General features: G+C 42.1%; 1 protein-coding gene across 2 annotated transcripts in view; it reads left to right on the top strand.

Moving 5' to 3' along the window:
• The first annotated feature begins 8,271 nt into the window (after positions 1–8,271).
• Positions 8,272–20,580, top strand: part of OPTC (opticin) — a 25,693-nt gene continuing 13,384 nt past the window's right edge. For both annotated transcript variants that reach the window (XM_042465004.1, XM_042465002.1), the window contains exons 1-3: positions 8,272–8,325; positions 14,779–15,022; positions 18,732–18,885. In XM_042465004.1, the coding sequence (XP_042320938.1) occupies positions 14,786–15,022; positions 18,732–18,885 (391 nt within the window). In that variant the 5' untranslated portion in view covers positions 8,272–8,325; positions 14,779–14,785. The remainder of the gene's footprint in view (positions 8,326–14,778; positions 15,023–18,731; positions 18,886–20,580) is intronic.

Genomic DNA, 20,580 nt, shown 5'->3' with positions numbered 1-20,580 from the left:
CACATTAATGGTGGTTTTCACTGAAAGATTCTTACTGTCTTTGCTTACATTTCTCTATGCCACTTGCCTTTGCTGTTCCTGCTTTACAGTTTCTTCACTCCTTTTACTTGAAAATTCAGAAGTATCCTTCACAAAAGCTTCCATGATATCCCCCCTTCCCCCTTTATCATCTGCTTCAGGTTCCACTAAATTAGCTTACTGTTCTAAATGTAAGTTCCACTAAATAGAAGCTTAATGTCCTAAATGTAAATGGAGTTTACATTTGGAGCTCTGTAGTAAATAACATAACTAGTACATCCCTCTCCCAGCTTGCACTCCCAATTTCTGCCTCTTTTCAAACCATTGCTTGGGTGGAGCCTTGAACTAAAACTCCTACTAGTTAAGAGGGGATGCTGGATTTTGCCCCTCAAGACTAAATAACCTCAGTCCACAGGACATACTTCCTGATAAAACTCAGCATATCCCACTGGTACCCATGTTGGGGTTGGGCATGCTTGGGATCACTTATTGTAACAGCAATTCAGCCATGAAACTTGCTTTTAATTTAATCTGTATACCTGACAGGCCTCATTTGGTCTTTTGTTACACCAGTGTCAACTAGCATAATGCCACTGATATTTGTTGAGTTACTCTGGATTTATGCTTGTAACACTTGGAATATGGTCTGCTGATTTCTGTCTATATCCTAATAAATCATTTGTGTATGTTTCAGTTTAATTTACTTAAACACACACACACCAATACAACCAAAATATATGCATCATTCTCTGTTGCTTTCTTACAAAGTCATTAGCAGTCAGTAATGTTACTTTGTTTCCCATGGAAAAGCTTCATAACAAAATCTTTGAGCTGCTTTTCTGCAGATCAAACTACAGTTAGAAGCATCAAACCAAACCAAAAACCCATCTAGACTTTGGGCAAAATGTATCAGGATAATGCTGGGATTTGTTGCTGTACTTACGGCTTTTATTTATGAGATCCAAATAATGATTCTCTTATCCTAAGTATTTCCTGAAGTTCTCATCAAATACTGCAACTTTTTACTTCTTAGCATAAATGTTATACCTTTCCCTCTCTCAGTACATTTTGATACTGGGGCAGTAACTGATAGTGAGTACATTTTGGTGCTGGGACAACAAAATCCCACATATTTTGGGTGAGGGGCAAGAATGCTTGGTTTTTTTGCTGTGTGGAAAAAGAGATTTTTACACAAATGAATGTGGAATTTTTGCACAATAAACCATGATTGTCACCCAAAGCATACATGCAAATTTCTGCCCAGAACAGTCCCCCCCCCATTTTTTTAAAGGGGTACAAGTATTGAGTGAAAACTGAAGAAGATTTTTGTCACTGTCTTATTTTTCCCAACTTCCAAATTTTTCAACCTAGAAATGGATAAGGACACATATTATTTCCACGCCTAATGCAGATATTTATCTAGTGAAATTTCTTCCTATAAACTGATCAACTTGCCAGGAAAGGTGGCCAAATTCAGAAATAGGGCAGGACTTTGCTAAAGGAACTCCACAACTTTTCACTGAATAAACTATTTTAAAAAAAGAATATTAACACTTTACTTAAGCAGGAAAAACAAGGAGAAACATGGAACATTTAGCTGTATCTACCAAATTAAAGCAAACTGCTACACTACAACCTCCTGACCTTTGACTATAATTATTGATTGAACCTTGTTTTAACATCTCCATTTCCTCTCTCATGACTGGAGGTAGTGAATAAAAAAGAAAGATAAAGATTCACAGTTGGCAAACTCATTTACAGTGGATTCAATTCATTCAGGCTCCTCTGTGAATGAGCAGAACACATTTCATGACCCCCTCATATAGAAACAGGAGAGAAACAGAATAAACTAGTTAGTTTTTTTAAAATGAGACTACACTGTACACTCTTATTAGTTATAGGATTTCAAGGATAAATGAAATTTTTTTGCCCATTCATTTTGATAAGAAGTTGCCCAAATTCACAGATTCCTTCATGATTGGGAAGGAAGTGGGAAAGAAACAGAAATGGATTGATTGGTACATTCAAGACCAGCACTTTTTAGGTGCTTATAAACACTGTCTTTAGGTATTTAAAAACACCATAATTTTGCTGTATTATGGCCATCATGTCTTTTTTCCTCATCTTTAACACCTCTAAGGAAGGCAGGTTCAACATAATCCTATCAATATTGAAAATAAATATACCTATAGAATGTGGTGAGTACGGTGAGGATAATGTTGGACCTGCCTGCCTATTAGTTTGGAGACCAGAACTTGAATCCCTGTTCAGTCATGGAAACCCACTGGGTGACTTTGGGCAAGTCACACTCAGCTGCAGAGGAAGGCAAAGGGAAAGCCCTTCTGAAAAAAGCTTGTCAAGAAAGCCTCATGATGCCTTCAAAAAGTGGCTGGATCTGGGGATGTTCTAGATGGAGATCCTGCAATGAGCAGGGCTTGGACCTTAAGGCCCATAGGACCTCATCCAACTCTATGATTACTTGAGAATTTTGATTCAGTTCATTTTTTTACAAATTTGCCCAAATGTCAAACAGCATTTCGACTTGAATTTTAAGAAATTCAGATATGGCAGAAAGTGAAACTGACAGTTTTTCCCACCCCCTGCTGTGGAAAACAATGACTATTGTTCCATTTGATGTATGCTTGTATGTGTTGCCAGGTGATGCTGGCAAATTTTATATTTCCTGATACAGAAATTATGTTTTTGACAAACTCATTATGCTCAAATCAGATTCAGGCACAGTCACACAGGTATTTGTTTCACAAATTGAAACAACTGGGGACATTTTACTGGCACCATCAGGACAGTCCCCCACCCAGGTAAATGGGTTAATAGGATGGAAGGAGATGATTAAAAGGATTAAATGGTGTCTTGTGGGAAGAGGAAATTAAGAAAGATTATACTTCCAAAGACATTGTCAGAGAGAGACACTGTTCAGCTGGGTCTAGAACTAGGTTACAAAGAAAGGTGGGGAGACTGGGTGGTTCTCAACAATTGTCAGTTTCACTTTACATATTGGGGGAATTAGCTTAAGCTTGCAAGAGGCTGCATAATTTAGGATTGTTTGTATATGTATATACCAGTATTCACTAAGGAGGACTCCAAGTTTGGATGATTTTAGGTTTTACTAAGAAATATGCAAGAATGCAATCAAACATACAATAGTAATTCAGACAGACAGCATTCAGAGCTAATTGAAATGGAAATATAGTGAAATGGAAACATATGTTCCTGGGTCTGCACTCCTTTCCCATGGGAAATCCACCTGGAATTCCAAAGGTCAGCGTGACCTCTTAAGAACATGCTGGCTCCAGATATAAAAATACAACATGGGGTATGCAGGGTGCACTAACACCAGGCTAATTTTTTTAAAGTGAAAAGATGGGTTAGTTGACTGGCTGGATACTCCTACTGCCATTCATATTCATTCTTCTTACAAGAAATTTTCCAAACTCTGTTTTTGAATCCTAATATCAACAGCACATTGAAACCTGAAACCATCTTTGTCTTGATGAAAGGACATTAAGGCGGGATACAGACCACCCAAAAAGGGCGGTCTGCCCTCACCTTGTTTTGCTGCGTGAGGGAGCCGCAGCGGACAAACCACGTGGCTTTCTCACGCAGCAAAAAGAACCCACAAAAAGCAGATTCTTTCTGCAGCATCATAAGGACATTGCAGTTTGCCAATGGTGCACTCGTGACGTCCTTATGGGGGCATGACATGTGGACACTAAGTGTTCATCACGTCAAAATCACGGCACCCATTTGTATAGGGCACTGCCATTTTGATGCCCTCGTCACGTGCTAGGGGTGAGGCATGTATGAGCGGTGTGCCCTCGGCCAACCCCTAGCACATGACGGGGGCACTGCAAAGGCCCGTCTGGAGAGGGTCTAAGATTCCAAATGCACTGGATTATAATAAATATTTTCCCACTGATCTAGCCCCTGTTTTTCCTGTTATTGAATGCTATAGTGAAGCCTCTTTAATGGATGCTGATGAAATGAGATGCTCCTGCTCTTTCTGTATGCTGTTGCTCTTCTGCTTCAGTAAATGAAAGCTATCTGGGAAAAGCTCCAGAATGTGAGAGAAACACAGAGTTTGTCAGATTTTCACTAAAAACTTGAGATTTAATTTTTATTCCATTGCCAAATTGGGGGATTTAATATTAATCACAAGTAGGGTGTCCATGTATCCTACTTTATAGCTGTCCAAGCCTTTTTTATTTTACAGAATAGGAAGCATACCTAGATAGAGCAGAGGGCTCCGCAATTGCCCACCAAAACTTATCACCTGAACAGGAAGTAGAGCAGGCATACTTGCTGCCAGGCCACAGTTTTCACATCTAAGATGAGCAATATCTTATTGTTGTTTAATTTTTGGACAGAAACTTATATGACCTGTTACATTACATAACTTTATGTATATGTATAAAACCTAGCTTTGTAGAAGAGATGCTAAGAAACCCCTTTACTGAATTGTGAAGATGTGTAATGGGACACCAACGAGAGTGCCCAATGTGCATTCATGCCCAATGAGCATCAGGACCAATACTCTGTGGATCAGGCACCATTGCACACCAGGTACTCTTGCTGGCTCTGCTATATTTTAACATAACAACAGGTCACAACTGGATTTGGATGTTACACAACTGCATGATTATACTTCTGTCATATACAAGTCCACTTGTGAAGACATAAGTCCCCAACAGGATTCTCTCCTTTAGGAATTATTTCTAAGTTTGCATCTGTACTTATGTATCGACATATGTAAATTTTGTGTAAATTTATGTCCTATTTTCTCAGCCTCTTGAGGATGCATGCCTTCTTTTTTAATTCTGAAGAAGTTACCCTAATCAAAAAGCTCTGAATTACCAGACGAATGTGAAGAAGAAGGAGGAGGAGGAGGAGGAAAAGGAAAGTATGATACAAAGACTTTGAAAAACCTAAACATTTCTACTGCATGAGGGCACCAATTTGAAAGTGCAGCCTAACGTTTCATAAACCACTGGCCTAAGCCCCTGGCCTAAATCACTGGCATCTTGATTTCATTAAGGCCTTTGGCAAGATCTCCCATAATATCCTTGCAAAAAAGCTACTAAAATGCAGGCTTGACAATGCAATTGTTAGGTGAATTTGTTATTGATTAACTGATAAAATCTAAAGGGTACTCAACAATGGCTCCTCCTCATCCTGGAGAGAAGTGACTAGGAGATTGCCATGGGGTTTTGTCCTAGGCCCAGTGCTATTCAGTATCTTTATCAGTTACTTGAATGATGCAGTGGAGGGCCTGCTGATCAAATCTGTAGATGACATTAAATTAGGAGGGTTGTTAACATTCCAGAGGACAGGATCAGAATTCAAAATGACCTTAACAGTTTAGAAAGCTGGGCCAAAACTAACAAAATGAATTTCAACAGGGAAAAATGTAAGATACTACACTTGGACAATAAATATGAAATGTACAAATATATGTTGGGTGCAGTGGTGTCTCCTCACATGTGGTGCTGGGAGTAGGACTTCGGGGTTGGTGGGACTTCCAGCCCTGGACCTCCGATAGGGTTTCCAGAAGTCTGGAGCCAGAGGGGCATCTGTGAAGGCTGCAGCCATGACTTTGCAGGCTGAGCTGCACTCCCAAAGCCATGAGTGCCATCCATGTGGGCCCATGCAGTTCTGGTATGGGCCCGGGGAGTGACCCGTGGCCTCAGGAGTGCTGGCATGGGCCCGGGGAATGCCTGTGCACCCTGGGGAGTGCTGGCATAGGCTCCAGGAGCATCCGCGCCACCCAAGGAGTGCTACCATGGGCTTGAGGAACTCCCATGGGGGGGTGGAGCAGCACCTGAAGCAGTGTCCATACAGGGCAGGGAAATGACCAGGTGTCACCCCCCCTCCTGGAGCATTACTCGGTGCAGTCTGTGTGTGCGCATGCACACACACACACACACAAACACACACGTGACGCTACTGGTTGGGTGACCCCTGGCTTGATGGCAATACATCAAGTGGACCACAGGCTGAACATGAGTCAGCAATATAAAGCAGCTGCTAAGAAAACCCATGTAATTCTAGGCTACATCAATAGAAGTATAGTGTTTAGATCAAAGGAAGTAATAGTACCACTCTGCTTTGGTCAGGCCTCAGTTGGGCACCACAGTTCAATTGACAACTGGAGCATGTCCAGAGGAGGGCTACAAAATGGTGAAAACTCTGGAAACTATGCGCTGTCAGGAGCAGCTCAGGGAACTGGGTATGCTTAGCCTGGAGAAGAGAAAGTGAAGGGATAACATGATAGTCACGTTTATATATTTGAAGGGCTGTCATATTGAGGATGGAGCAAGCTTGTTTTCAGCTGCTCCAGAGAATAGGACCTGGAGCTACAGGAAAAGAGATTCCTCCTAAACATTAGGAGGAACTTCCTTATGGTAAGAGCTGTTTGACAATTGAACACACTCCTTTAGATAGTGGTGAGGTCTTCTTTGGAAATTTTCAAACAGAGGCTGGTTGTCCATCTGTCAGGGATGCTTTGATTGTGAGTTCCTGAATGGCAGGGGGTTGGACTGGACAGCCCTTGTGGTCTCTTACAACTCTATGGTTCTATGATTCAGACAAGAAAAAGTTTCAATGCATAAAATCTATTCTCAATGTATAATATTATGAAAATGTTTTAAAGGCCTCCTCACTGTTGGTGCCTTCTCTTTAGATTTCCCTCTCCAGTGCAGTTCGTTTAGTACTGACTTTGGTGCATTACAGAGTGCCCAAATACGGCACTCTGCCACCGGTTGTTGCATCCAGGAACTGCAGCGGTCAAACTGCGCAGTTCCCGGACACAGCTAAAAGAAGCCCCAGAAGTGGCGCCGCGAGTCACTAGTCATGCACTCGCAGTGTCACTTCCGCTGTGCGACGTGCGGATGCTATGCGTCCGCGACAACAAGATGGCAGCGCTCGTGTAGAATGGGCACCGCCATTTTGTACATCCTCAGGATGTACTAGGGTTAGGGGCATGCATAAAGCACGCCCTTTCCTAACCCTAGTACGTCCTGAAGACGTACTTTACGCCTATTTGTAACGGGCCTTTGATATCTTTTCTCTACCCAAAGAGGACCTTTTTATTTGCGCAGACTCTTTATATCTCTTATAGATGATCTTTGAACAAGCATGCTAATATTATGAAGCTTTGATTTTAATATTTATTCTTTTGTTCAGAATTTGTTATGCATATTTTAAAGCACACCTAAGCCAGTTTCCCACTTTTAAAGAAGTTGTTGTATCTGGTAGCCTAGTGGACTAACTATCAGGACTTTAGTCTGATGAACTAGTACTCCCATCATGCCCCATGATTGGCCAGGCTGACTGGGTCTGATGGGAATTTGAGTCCAACAACATCTGGAGGCCTGCAAGTTCCCAAGGCCTTCTTTTAGAATCATAGAATCATAGAGTTGGAAGAGACCACAAGGGCCATCCAGTCCAACCCCCTGCCATGCAGGAAATCTCAATCAAAGCATCCTTAACAGATGGCCATCCAGCCTCTGTTTAAAGACCTTGAAGGAAGGAGACTCCACTACACTCTGAGGAAGTGTGTTCCACTGTTGAACAGCCCTTACTTCAGGCAAGGTGGCCATAACTGCCCAGCCACCCACCCAGACACATGAAGCCGAAGGCTTTCATGGCCAGCATTCATAGTTTTTTTTTTTTTTCAGAACACGGCCACATAGCCCAAAACCCCCCTGCAAGAAACCACACACATGAGTTAGTTGTGAAGAAAGCTTCAGCTGCATAGCAGACTGAGAGGCTGCCATTTAAAAGCATCAGAGCTGGCATAATAAACGCCATGTCAATTACTATAAACTTTTCAGGGACTGGTTTGGAAAGAAGCAGAAGGGTCAGTGAGAGATGAATTGGAACAACTGCCCACAGTTCACCCATCTTCTTCCCAAAGCCGAATATAACCTTTGCAAAGTCTGTGGAAGAGGACAAGGCTATTCTCAGCCTTGGACTCTCTCTCATCCCAACAAGAAGTCCGGCCTCTCAGAGAAAAGGTTTAACTGAGCTTGTTTACTTCTGGTGGACTTTTCTAAGGGACACCATAGGGGGCCAAAGGGGAGGGGGTAGCATGGTGACAGATGGAATGACCAGCCATCACCCTGATTGGCTGCCCTTTCTGTCATGCCTCTGCTCACTCATCACTTCTGCACCATTGTTCCTTTTCTACAACCATCATTCTCACTATAAAATTGTCAGTCCCATTGCACTGCTGCTAAAGGAGCACTGAAAGGTTGTCCTCTCAACTGAAGGCAAGCAAGCAACAAAGTGGTAGGTACATCTGTAATTTGCTCCACTTTCTGCTCTTCCTCTGTGTCCTTAACAAGCTGAGCTCTGGCACTTTCATACTCACTTCAGAGAACTCATGTGAGTATGAAAGCTAGCAGGCTGCTAGGGCTATTAGACTATGCCTGAGCTCACCCTGCCATGTGTGCCTCAAAAGCATATCATTATGTGCCTAGTGGTTCATTTGATCTGTGGAAAATTGGAAGGATGGGGGTGGCATTAAGGCCCTCAATTTTCAGTTCAAGGCACTGTATCAATACTTTTTTAGAGGTCTATGCAAGGCCAGTTTGCATGCAGATGTGTGGATGGATGTACACAGAGGGGAAGAACAAAACACAAAAGAATGTCACACATAGATTTTTGATTACATTTATGAATATGTACATGAATGAATGTGTATGCATGCTGACCTCTGTGTGTCACTATGTGCTTTTTACCTGCTTACAAATTTCCTTGTGTAGGAATTGTATAAGTGTGCATCACCAAATGTGTTATATATATATGCATACACATGAAAACCCTATGCATACTTATGGGAAGAAATATATATATAAGCACATCAGTGTGTGCATATTTTGATCTTTATTAAATATAGACAGCAGCAATAAAACAATACAACATCCAATCTGGTTTTAAAACCTAAAGCCAAAGCAGATGAAACTTAAAGATGTTTCCATGGTGGAAAACACAGTTTTCAGTTAGTTACTGAATTGCACTAAAAATGGCATGTGAAATGAAGCAGTACAGAGTCGTATCCTGCCCCTCCATATCCACAGATTTAACTATCCACAGCTTGAAAATATTCTCCTTTCCCCACCCTCCCCCCCAAAAAACCTCCAAAAAGCAAACCTTTATTTTGCCATTTTATATAAGGGACACCATTTTACTACCCCATTGTACATAATAGGAATTGAATATCCATGGATTTTGATATCCATAAAGGGTCCTGGAGCCAAACCGCAATGGATACCAAGCACACCCTGGATTCTGTTCTCATGGTGTCCAGTCCGGTTTTTATGAGAGAAGCATACAACTGCACCCTCTTGCTTGTGTCTCTTAGTAGCTGATATTTAGAGGTAGAGTGCTTCTGACACTGGAAGTTACATCATGATCAATATTGTTAACCCCAGGAATCACTAGCAGATAGTGACTCCCATGTTGGAGGGGGGAAGCATGAATCTGATTTTGGTTTTAGCCTGAACATTAAAAGAGCTGTCCAACATGCTAAACTGCAGTCCCAAAATAGTTTCTTTAAAGGCCAGACTTCAACTCACAGTGGATTCAGTGTCCCACGTATAGGAAAGCTGCCAACCATCATTACTAAGAATTTGTCCAGTATCCTTGTAAAGCCACCCAAGTTGATGCTCTCCTTAGCTACTGCAGAAGAGGAATTTCACTAGTGTGATTCCATCACTGAGAAGGCCCTCTCCATCATTACTACTCCCCAGCAGGGTCTCTTCAACAAGGATTTCTCTTATAGATCTCAAAGACTAGGCAGTTTCAGATAGCCAAGACCACTTGTGGCTTTAAAAATTAAAATCAGTATTTTAAGTTGTGCCTGAAATAAACTGAAAGGCTTATGTAATATGTATCTTTGTATGCTCACGTAGGTGTGTCTGTTTGTAGCATTGGACATATGTGCTGCATTTTTGTATTAACATTTGCAAATGTCTCACTATCTGCTTTTGTGTAAACATCATGTACACCAATAGTATTATATGCATAATAATAACTATTATTAATTATAAATACACGGACAGATGGAATCAACTGTTTGGCAAACACATTAGAATTCTAACATGGCTGCTGTCCAAGCACCGGCATCATCTTTCCAGAAATGTGAATCAGTTTTAAAAGGCATGGCTCAGTCTGTATTCACATTGTATAGAGAGCAAATCTTACACTACATTCGGATCATCCTGTTGTGAAGCTCAGAGAGGAATATCACATGAGAGACTTGCTGTGTGTAAATCATCAGAAATCATGGAAAACCTGTGATTGGCATTCACACCCCCACACACTTCTCCCGTGAGTAAATCATAGTGGAAACATTGTTGTTTCCTTGTCCTGTGAGTAAAGCATCCTTGGAGCTGCCATTTAGCAATAATGGAAGATCCCATTATTGCCAAATGGCAGCTCCAAGGATGCTTTACTCACAGGACAAGCAAGCGATGATTCCTCACTACGATTTACTCACAGGAGAAGCATGCAGGGTGTGTGAATGCCAATCATGGGTTTTCCATGATTTTTGATTATTTCCTCACTATTTACACATGGTAAGCCTCCCGTGTGATATTCTCCTTGAGTCTTGTTTTTTGGTAGCCAAAATTATAGACTCTAACCTCTTATTATTAATTGGGGGTAGCAGATGGGTTAGATTTTCAATGTATGCTAGTGGTTAGGAAACTCTGTGTTTGTATTCCATGGAATCATAGATCTGGAAGTGATCACATGGCCCATCTAGTTCAACCACCTACCATACAGGAATGCAATATGAAAGCACTCAATATATGGCCATCCAGTCATTGTTTAGAGACCACCAAAGCAGGAAAGTCTGCCTTCATCTGAGGCAGTCTATTGCACTGTTGCACACCTCTTACTATTACAAAGTTCTTCCTAATATTTAAGTGGATACATGTGTGCATGTGTGTTTGTACATATAAATGCCCCTAATGTGTTTGAGATATGACTTCACCTCCTATTTTCATACTACAAATAGACACTGTTTTCCCAGAAAATCTTCACACTTGCAGATTAGGATTTTGTGTATATACATTTCATCAGTACTATAACAGATGTTTTAGTCCTTTCCTTCATATTCAAATATGTCACTTTAATAATTCACTTTAGAAAAAGCTGGTTGCTCTAGGGTGGCAAAGCTCGATGTGAAGGTTGTTATTTAAGGAGATTTCCATTCTGCATCAAGAGTGGGATAAGGAAATGGGGTTTGGACAAAGATAATTTAACTGAAATCCCCCCCTTTTCTTTCTTTCTTTCTTTCTTAAGAAAAATGCTTTAAAAATTGAAAGTGTCAGACATACAGGGATCCTGCCACTGTCATGTGTGCGGTGTGCCCCAAAAGCATGTGTGCCTCTTTCTGCAAAGAGATTTGGGTCAGCAGAGACAAGGACCTGGGATTCCTGTGGACTGAGCTCAAGATAAAATGAACTCCTGGGAAATAAGTATATAGTTGAATTGGAAGAGATTCAACTAAATGTGAGCTACTACATAATGTTTTAGTTTGCCACATTTCATTGTTTGTTCTACAAGGCCAGGCCCTGTCATTGTTCCAGAGTGCAGATTTAGTGTGCCATGAAAGCAGTAATGATTCATGGATCACACCAGGGGCACAACACCACCCCTCCAATCATACCATAAACACTCTTATAGGCAAGACAGCAAATTGTTAACTATTTGATCTGTTGTTACTGCATTTTTACTTCTGGGAATGAAGGCTGCTGTCATACAACAGGGTTAATGCAGTCTGACACCAGTTTAATTGTCATGGCCCCATCCTGTGGAACCCTGGAATTTGTAGTTTGTAGAACTTTCTGATAGACAAGACTGAATATCTCCCAAAACTACAAATTCCCGAATTCCACAGCATTAAGCTATGGCAGCTAAAGCAGTATCAAACTGCATTATTTCTGCAGTATAGATGCAGCTGGAGAGACACATTTGGGAATTTTCTGCCTCAAGAGCCAAAATAACATGGCTAGATTTGAGTACTAGGCACTTGGGCTTGAGTGAAGAGATGGCTGACATTTGCTCTTTGGCTTCAGGCAATAAAAGGTCTTAGGCTCCCGTGACCTTAACAACTACATGACAACAACAAGTATTGAAATAGATCAGGTCGACCTTCCCGACGCCATCATTGCCTCTTATGCCAGGAAAAGCATAAGAGCTGGGGAGGGGGGGGGAATGACAACTCTATGATAAGACTGCATGTCTTGCTCAAATTATGTTTCCCTGGTTGTCAGTGAAAGAATAATCTTTCACTTTGAGCTAGATGAAATTTCAGGATTTCCGTTACTTAACAATTTGTCTCTGTGTGAGAAAATGTGGAGTAAGACCTAAGCAATAAGCTTTCCCTTATCATTTGTAGCTCACCAAATTGTGAATAACCTATTGGCATTCCCACCGGCAATGTGAACCTCAGTTCCCTAGTTCTGAAAATACCTTTGCTTTGGTATCCCTGAACCTGAATGTCTTTTGAAGTACAGCCAAAGCTGGCTTGGTGAGCAAGAAGTGAAGCTGTTCTGGGCCTCTCCAGCACAGCCAAGCAAGCATTCATGCATGAAAATGATTGAAAGGGAATAATAATAATCCCCTTAGGGCTGGAAGCTTCAACTATTTATTCTCTGCTGCTGTGAAGTAAAGCCCCCCCCCCCCCAAGTCTTTTTATGAAACATGTGGAGGAGCTTCTTCTGAAACTGCTGCTGGGTAAGGTCAGGACATCTCTGAAGGCAAAGGAAGGTGTAGTAATCATAAGGAGCTCAAACAAGCTGCAGCTGTCAGATTGTCAAGGAGGCATAGATGGAGATGTGGCAGCATGAAAGATGGCTTAAGGGGGAAGAAAAGCTTACTGGGATTCCTTGGGAGCTGGCTTTGCTGCAGATTGTGTTTAACCTTGAGAAAGAACCCTTTTTAGTCCCTCTCTCCCAGTAAACAACAATGCCTAAGCTTTACATCAGAGGTAAGGAATAGGCTGCTCTCTAGATATTGTTGGACTAGTGCTCTCATTGATCCTAACCATCATAACCAGTGGTATAATGGGAGTTACAATCCAGCAACTTCTAGAAGGATTCAAGATTGTACACCACTGTTCTAAAAATATGAATTTCTGGAGCTTATGGTTTGCATGGAAGAGGAACGTTCCTTCTGATCCTAGATGATTTGTAGGAACAGCATAGTGATGTTTTCTGATGTTGGGAGAAAACTGTTCTTCTCATGCTGAAAAGGAAATTCCTGTCCTTTTTATTCCTAAACATTTTCTAGTTGTGGTTCTCTGTACTGCTCCTTTTTGCACAGTGAGTAGGGTAGTCATCAGATCAACTTCATAGAGTTTAGTCCCCTTCTTACAGGGCAGTCAGAAGACATTCTTTTGTGAAGGTGCTCTTGGTTTGAAGGACTGGCCAATCCAAGCCTAGTTTAAAAACAAGGAACTGTGTAAAGAGAGCCTTAAAGTGATGCATCCATACTTTGTATCCAGGCAGCAGAGTGAGCAGGCACACAGGCCACCTAGGGTGCACCTACACTGTAGAAATAATTCCATTTGACACCATCCTACAGAATCCTGGGATCTGAGGCACCAGCACTCTTTGTTAGAGAAGACTAAAGACCTTGGAAAACTATATATCCCAGGATTCCATAGGAAGGAGCTACAGCACTTACGTGGTGTCAAACTGCATTATTTCTACAGTAGAGATGCATCCCTAGTCTCAGTCTCCCCCATTGTAGCAAGATGTATTTCTCCTATGCATTTCTCTTTTTTCTTTGTTTACAGTGTATAGTTTAATGCAATTTTAATCCTGTTTGTATTTTTTAAAGATGCACATGATTTTATTTGTATTTCTTTCAGTACAGTTGCCACTTGGAAGTATCCTTGAATCCCAGTCTTGGGGAAAAGACAGGTTATAAATAAAATGATTTGAAGTCAAAGGTTTTCATGGCCGGCATCCATAGTTTTTTTCTGGGTTTTTCAGGCTATGTGGCCATGTTCTAGAAGAGTTTCTTCCTGACATTTCACCAGCATCTGTGGCTGGCATCTTCATTGAATGCTTGCCTGAAAAAATTTTGTGTGTGTGTGTGTACACACACACACACTGTGTGAGCCTGGGAATGCAGGAGTGATTTGCATGTGTATTGTTCTGTGCTGATGGCAGGCCTCAGGCTGGGAGGCTAATGCAAAAGAGGATTAGTGTCTGCTAATTGGTGATCATTATGTGCTGGGAAACCCCTGACTGAGTGGTTTCCCATTTGCATTTGCTGAGTCCTCATTTTGCTATTCTTCAGGACTGGTAGCCAAATTTCGTTCACTTTAAGGGTTTCTTCTTTCCATTTGAAATTATCCAGATGTTTGTGGGTTTCAATGGCTTCCCTGTGCATCCTGACTTGGTAATGGCTGGCATGGTCCAGAATTTTAGTGTTTTCAAACAGTATTTTCTTGTTGCTATGTAACTTCAATTAATCTCCAACTTAGTGTGATCTTATGGATTTTCTTGCCAAGTTTCTTCACGGTTGTCACTGTCATCCTCTGAGGCTGAGAAATTGTGATTTGACCAAGATCATCCAATAGGTTTCCATGGCTGAGTGGAGATTTGAACCCTGCTCTCCAGAGTCATAGTCCAATGCTCAAACTACTACATCACACTGGCTCCATGATGTTTTAATATGATGTTACAAACAATCTGTTGTTGTTCCTCATCTTCTCTACAGGCACAGCATGCAGACTGCAGCCTTGGTGGGTGTAATCATCACCACCCTGACTTTATCACTAGCTCTACCCACCCTGCCTAAGGAAGATGGAAAGACGGAGAAGGTGAAGCACAAAATCATGGACACTGCAGTTTATGACAACCTGGATCTTGACAATTATGACCTCAGCCTGGACAATTATGGAGAGATCATTGATCTTAGTAATTATGAAGAGATCTATGATTATGGGGATCTGGCATCAAAGGTATGCTATTAATACTATATACATTTGAAGGCATACACACACATATTTGTTGTGACCAAAACAGTTCCCCAAAGAGTGTGATCTATTATTCATAGATATTGGAAAAAATATTTTTTTAGCACAACCAATTCTGCTGATATCCAAAAAAAAGTGTTTATTTTCCAAACTCTGTTTATAATTTGTCCTACTTTACATTTTCACAGTTTTAAGGGCCCTTTCTCATTCCATATGCCCCTCATTCCCTGCATGACCACCAGTTGCAAGCCTCTGTCCCTTATTTATATTTATACTATTCTCTTCTTACATTTCACTCCTTTTTATCAAACAGTTTCCAAAAATTTGAAATCTAGAAGTTGAGGAGGAGATAATAACATGCAAATGTACATGGCATAGTGGTTTGAGTGTTGGATTATCACTCTGGAGACCAGGGTTCAATTCCCCACTCAATCATGAAATCCACTGGGTGACTTTGGGCAAGTCATATACTCTCAGCCTCAGGGGAAGTCAGTGACAAACCCCTTCTGAACAAATCCCGCCAAGAAAACTCCATGATTGGATCTCCATAAATCAGAAAAAACATGAAGGCTCACAATAACAAAAGTATGCAAAATCATATAACGTGTTCTGCTTGTAGGATTAGAATTTGATGCAGAAGTAGGCTTTAAAGGTACAGAGTGCACACACAGCCATGTGTAGACAAAGTCCCTCTGCGACAGAACCATTGTGACTTTGCTTTTTTCTTCTAGGAATCTATCAGGAATGTTAAAGAAGCAGCTTCAATCATCCTTGCCAGTCATGTGCATTTCTTTCAGCAAGTTCTCAGTCAGAGGTCTTTTCCTTGCTCCTGCATTTGTTTTGCAGCTTACAGTAACTCATATATTATGTGCTCCCATGTTGAATTACAAGTTCCATCATTCCTGAACATTGGCCATCCTGGATAGGACTGATGGAATTGTAGTCCAACAACATCACAAGGGCCACCTGTCTATGGCCCATCCCATGCCTATTTCTTTACATCTCTCACTAGGTTGGTAACGAGTGGCAAATCAGCAAGAGACAGAAAATCAGTCATAAGACAGCTGAACTTTTAAAATGACAAGAACCATGAAAGGGGAAAGGATTCAGATTGAAACCATGGCCTTTGGGAATGAACTCTGTACCTTTCATGATGCCAGCATGGAGCCCTGGTGGTGTAGTGGTTAAATGGGTGTACTGCAGGCACACATTCACAAATCACAAGATTATGAGTTCAATCCCAGCAGGGGCTCAGAGTCAACTCAACCTTGTATCCTTCCAAGGTCAGTAAAATGAGTACCCAGATTGATGGGGACAATTAGCTTAGAGACTGTTCAGTGCAGTATGAAGCGGTATATAAATGAAGCTGCTATTGCTATCAATGGCACCAATGAGATTCTCTTTCAAGGCAAACTGTAGATGAGAAGAATGTGTGACTGCAGGGGCGAAGCAATCTCTGTACATGCAGCCCCAACCCAGATCAGATATATGTATGCATGCATGCCAACATTTTCTGTTGAAAACTAAGGGGCAAAACAGATGGCCCCGAAGCAGAGGCTTGATGCTGCCCCTTTCAGTGCTGAATTGGCACTGTAGCAATCACATGCCACAGGCCCAATCCGGTGCTTTGCTGTGCCAAAAAGAACCAGCAAAATGCCACTTCTCTTTAGAGTAGCAAAAGGACACCCTTGGTGTTGTGGCATTGGCTTTTCTGCATTTCTTTGGCGCAGCACATCTAAACACTACACCAAAGACATGGCATAACACTGCCTGCTGGGCGGCTGAGCAAGCAGTCTGATATCAACATCAGGACAGAGTTGAGGTGTGCGGTGTGCAGTCGCCATGCTCCCACTCCACCCCGATGCCTGCATTTTATACCAGTCTGTTTAGCTCCTAAGTTTACATGAAATTTTTAATGCATTTACAGTGGGCCCTTGGTATCCACTGCACTTTGGTTCCAGGACTCCCCATGGATACTAAAATCCATAGATGCTTAAGTCCCATTAAATACAATAGCACAGTAAAATTGTGTCCCTTATATAAAATGGAAATATCAAGGTTTGCTTTTTGGATTTTATTATTTTTTAAAACATTTTCAACCTGGTAGAATCCATGGATATGGAGGGCCAACTGTGTTTACTCGTTTTGACTTCTCTTTATGCTCATGAGATATGTGGTTCAATCTATGAGGAATCGCTCCTAAAGAGCCCTGCATTCAAAGAGTTTTAGACTTCTAAATCCTTAGAGCAGGGGAAAGGAACCTCTGTCCCACATCTCAGAATGTAGAGTCCATTTTGATCCTTTCTCACTTCTCCTCCCATCATGGAGGACTCATGAAGGGGAAACTGGTTTGGGACTTGATTGACACTCAAGGGAGCAGATCCTCCAGGTGCCAGATGAATCTTCTTGAGATAACAAGATGTGGGCACAGCAGCTCCTTCAAGTGCTGGCTGAGACCTTCTACCTGTCACCAACTGTTCTAATCAAGTTGGCAAGTACTGGCAGGTGGCAGCAGAGGCATGTATGTAAAGTGCTCCTCCAAGCACTGCCCAAGTGCCCTTCTTCCTGTAGTTGTTGTGTGCCTTGAAGTCATTTCCAACTTACGGCAATCCTAAAGTGAGTCTATCATGGGCTTTTCATGGCAAGATTTGTTCAGGGGAGGTTTGCTGTTGCCTTCTCCTGAGGCTGAGAGCATATGCCTTGCCCAAGGTTACCCAGTGGGTTTCATGGCTGGTCTCCAGAGTGGTAGTACAACATAACTATGCCATGCTCGCTTCCTTGCTTACTATCACGGAAAGTAAAAATGGACCAAGGACCCTTTACCCTAAAGCATTATAGCATTATGATTCCAGTTTAATTACTAAGGCTTAGGGGATTTGCAGTTTAGAGAGGAATAAATATAGAATTCTGAGCCAGGGAGAGGTCTAGTGGCTCACCAGACTACAAACACCAGGTTTCTGAATGATGCAGCTATGACAGTTAAAGTGGAATCATGGTGCTACAGCTGTGTTGTGTGAAAAGGTAGCAGATGATACAAGGGAGCAGAATTATATTGTCATCTCCACCAAAGTCCTTTCACATACCCAGAACACTACCTCCTGCTGTCATCTGTCCTTCCAGATTGGTCATGAGATCAGTCCCATTGCCAGCCTTGCCTCACAGTTTTAGTATTCATGCCACCAAGATGGAATACTGTAGAGATCTGCCCTTTCTAGGCAATTGCTGTGTAAAAGATATGCGTTTCCAGTGCTACTTAACACAGACCTTTCCATGTACACTTGATGAGTTCCAATCTCATCCTTGGGTATCTATTGTATAAGAATGTAAAAATGTATTGTGAGAATCAACTCATTGCAAATACAGCCAGCAGCAGTCTACAGACTGGATGAGGGTGATTTCCCCTCCTTCCTCTGCTGGGATCATTAGAATGTCTAACAACTGTTTCTTGCTGATTAGCTGGCCTATATGTTACTTTATCCACCTAGGGATATTTGAAATATTTCTGCACCGAAAAAGTATGACTCAGCCATCAAAAGGCAAGGCTGCAGCTCAAGAAAGATAGAAAAAATACTCTTTAATCTAGGGAATTCTGTATAAGCTTTTGAATCGGTTCACCTGTCTGGAAATTGAAAATGTTGACACTGGCTATGAGCCTCATGACTAAGAAGATCCATGGCCCTTGGTTTATTTACAGATTGAGGTTGGCACCTTGGCTCCACCCATCAAGAGCATGACAGAGCCTCTGAGCACAACAGCTGTGCTAACACAAACTCCACTGAGGAGCTCACCAGCTTCCACAGAAGAAAGGCCAAAGGGACCAGGTCTGTTTGGGTCCATAACAGATCAGGGTAGGTAATGTAAAACACCCATTTTCAGCCATGAAAAAACCTACCAAACAATCCAAGTGGTAAGGGTGGCATTTAATCTCCCGAGGAATGTTCAAAATGTGTATATTTCTTCCATTGGCTTCCATCTTTCTCCATATGCATGCAGGATAGATTCGTGAGTGGCCTACAATGTTCCCAACAACACTTCACTCTAAAAAGAAATGAGTATTTGTCGTATTTGACCCACTCTGTACCTGGTGAATGGAGGCCACTACCTCAGGTGGTACAATGGGAATAGATGGTCTATCAGGGCCAGGTTCCCTGCCCAAATCACTGCCCTCCTACACTGATCAATGGGGCTGCAACTACAGAACTTGTTTTATATCATCCTACAGGTTGTTCTTTTGCTGCTTCTACTGCTGCTTCTGTTGCATCCTCCTCTGTCTACCCCCACTTACTCTCTCTACTCACCTGTCCATGAGTCATGTTGCTTTTCTTCTACTAGGCCCAGTTTCCTCAAAAAACCACTGTTCTATGCTAGTACATGGTAAATCTACTTTCATAGATTTAAGTCTACTTCCTCAAATACAAAGGTGTTACAAGATCACTTTGCATACTGATTTTCTAGACTAACACAGTTTTGAATTCTACCATCTTGGTGATGCATAAGTCATGAGATCAGTTGGCCATCCAACCTTTACTTGAAAACCTTCAAGGAAGGAACATCTACCACCTTCCAAGGTAGTCCTCCAAATGACCTTCTGTGTGGCATAGGAAGAAGAAAACTGTACTGTACCAATGTGAATGTTACTTCTGTCCACTTCTGCCTGGGGTAGTACAACCCATGGTGGGTCCTGGACCCCTAGAGTTTGCTTGCCTCTGCTCTAGATAATGAGAAAGTACAAATGATGTGAGAAGACCAAGTCAGCACCGAGCTTCTGGGGTCCATGCAATCTATATTCTGGGTCTGATGCCCTGTTTTGGCTTTCTCTATAGTGCTTGCTACTACCCTCTTGGGCCACTTAGTGGCAGTACTGCCGTAGCCACAGGCTTTGACATCCCCCCTCATGGATTCTCAGACTTAGCCAAATGATGACAGTGGTAATGATGATGCCATGTAGATTCTTTCTATACAATATTGCCAAAATCCGACCATATCTCTCCGCCTCCACTGCCAAGATCCTGATCCATGCCCTAGTGGTCTTACGACTTGATTACTGTAACGTCCTCCTGGCTGGGCTTCCTCTTTCTCACGTCCATCCTTTAATTTCTGTCCAGCATTCAGCTGCACGCATTTTCACATCCACCCACTGCTCTGACCACATCTCTCCTGTGATGGCATCCTTTCACTGGCTCCCCCTCCCTTTCCGCATTCAGTATAAGCTCCTGCTGTCCACGTTTAAAGCCCTCCATGGGCTGGCCCCTCCTTACTTACCAGACCTTCTTTCTCCTCACCTTCCCACTCGGGCCCTCCGCTCTGGTAGTCAAGGTCTGCTGTCACAGCCCAGGATTTCCTCTGCCCCGTCTCGGATTTGCCCCTTTTCACTCGCAGCCCCTCACTCCTGGAACCTTCTTCCCCCGCGAGCAAGAGCCATCACTTCTTTAACCAGCTTCAAAATGGAGTTGAAGACCATCCTGTTCAGGGAAGCGTTCCCAGGCATTGCATAACTGTCACTTGCTATTTGATGTTCTTTTGTTGCCTGATTCAATAAAACA

This window comes from Sceloporus undulatus, chromosome 4 (assembly GCF_019175285.1).
Source record: "Sceloporus undulatus isolate JIND9_A2432 ecotype Alabama chromosome 4, SceUnd_v1.1, whole genome shotgun sequence".
Classification (NCBI taxonomy): Eukaryota; Metazoa; Chordata; class Lepidosauria; order Squamata; family Phrynosomatidae; genus Sceloporus; species Sceloporus undulatus.
Note: the sequence above shows the minus strand (reverse complement) of the source record. Positions and strands in the feature narration are given on the sequence as shown.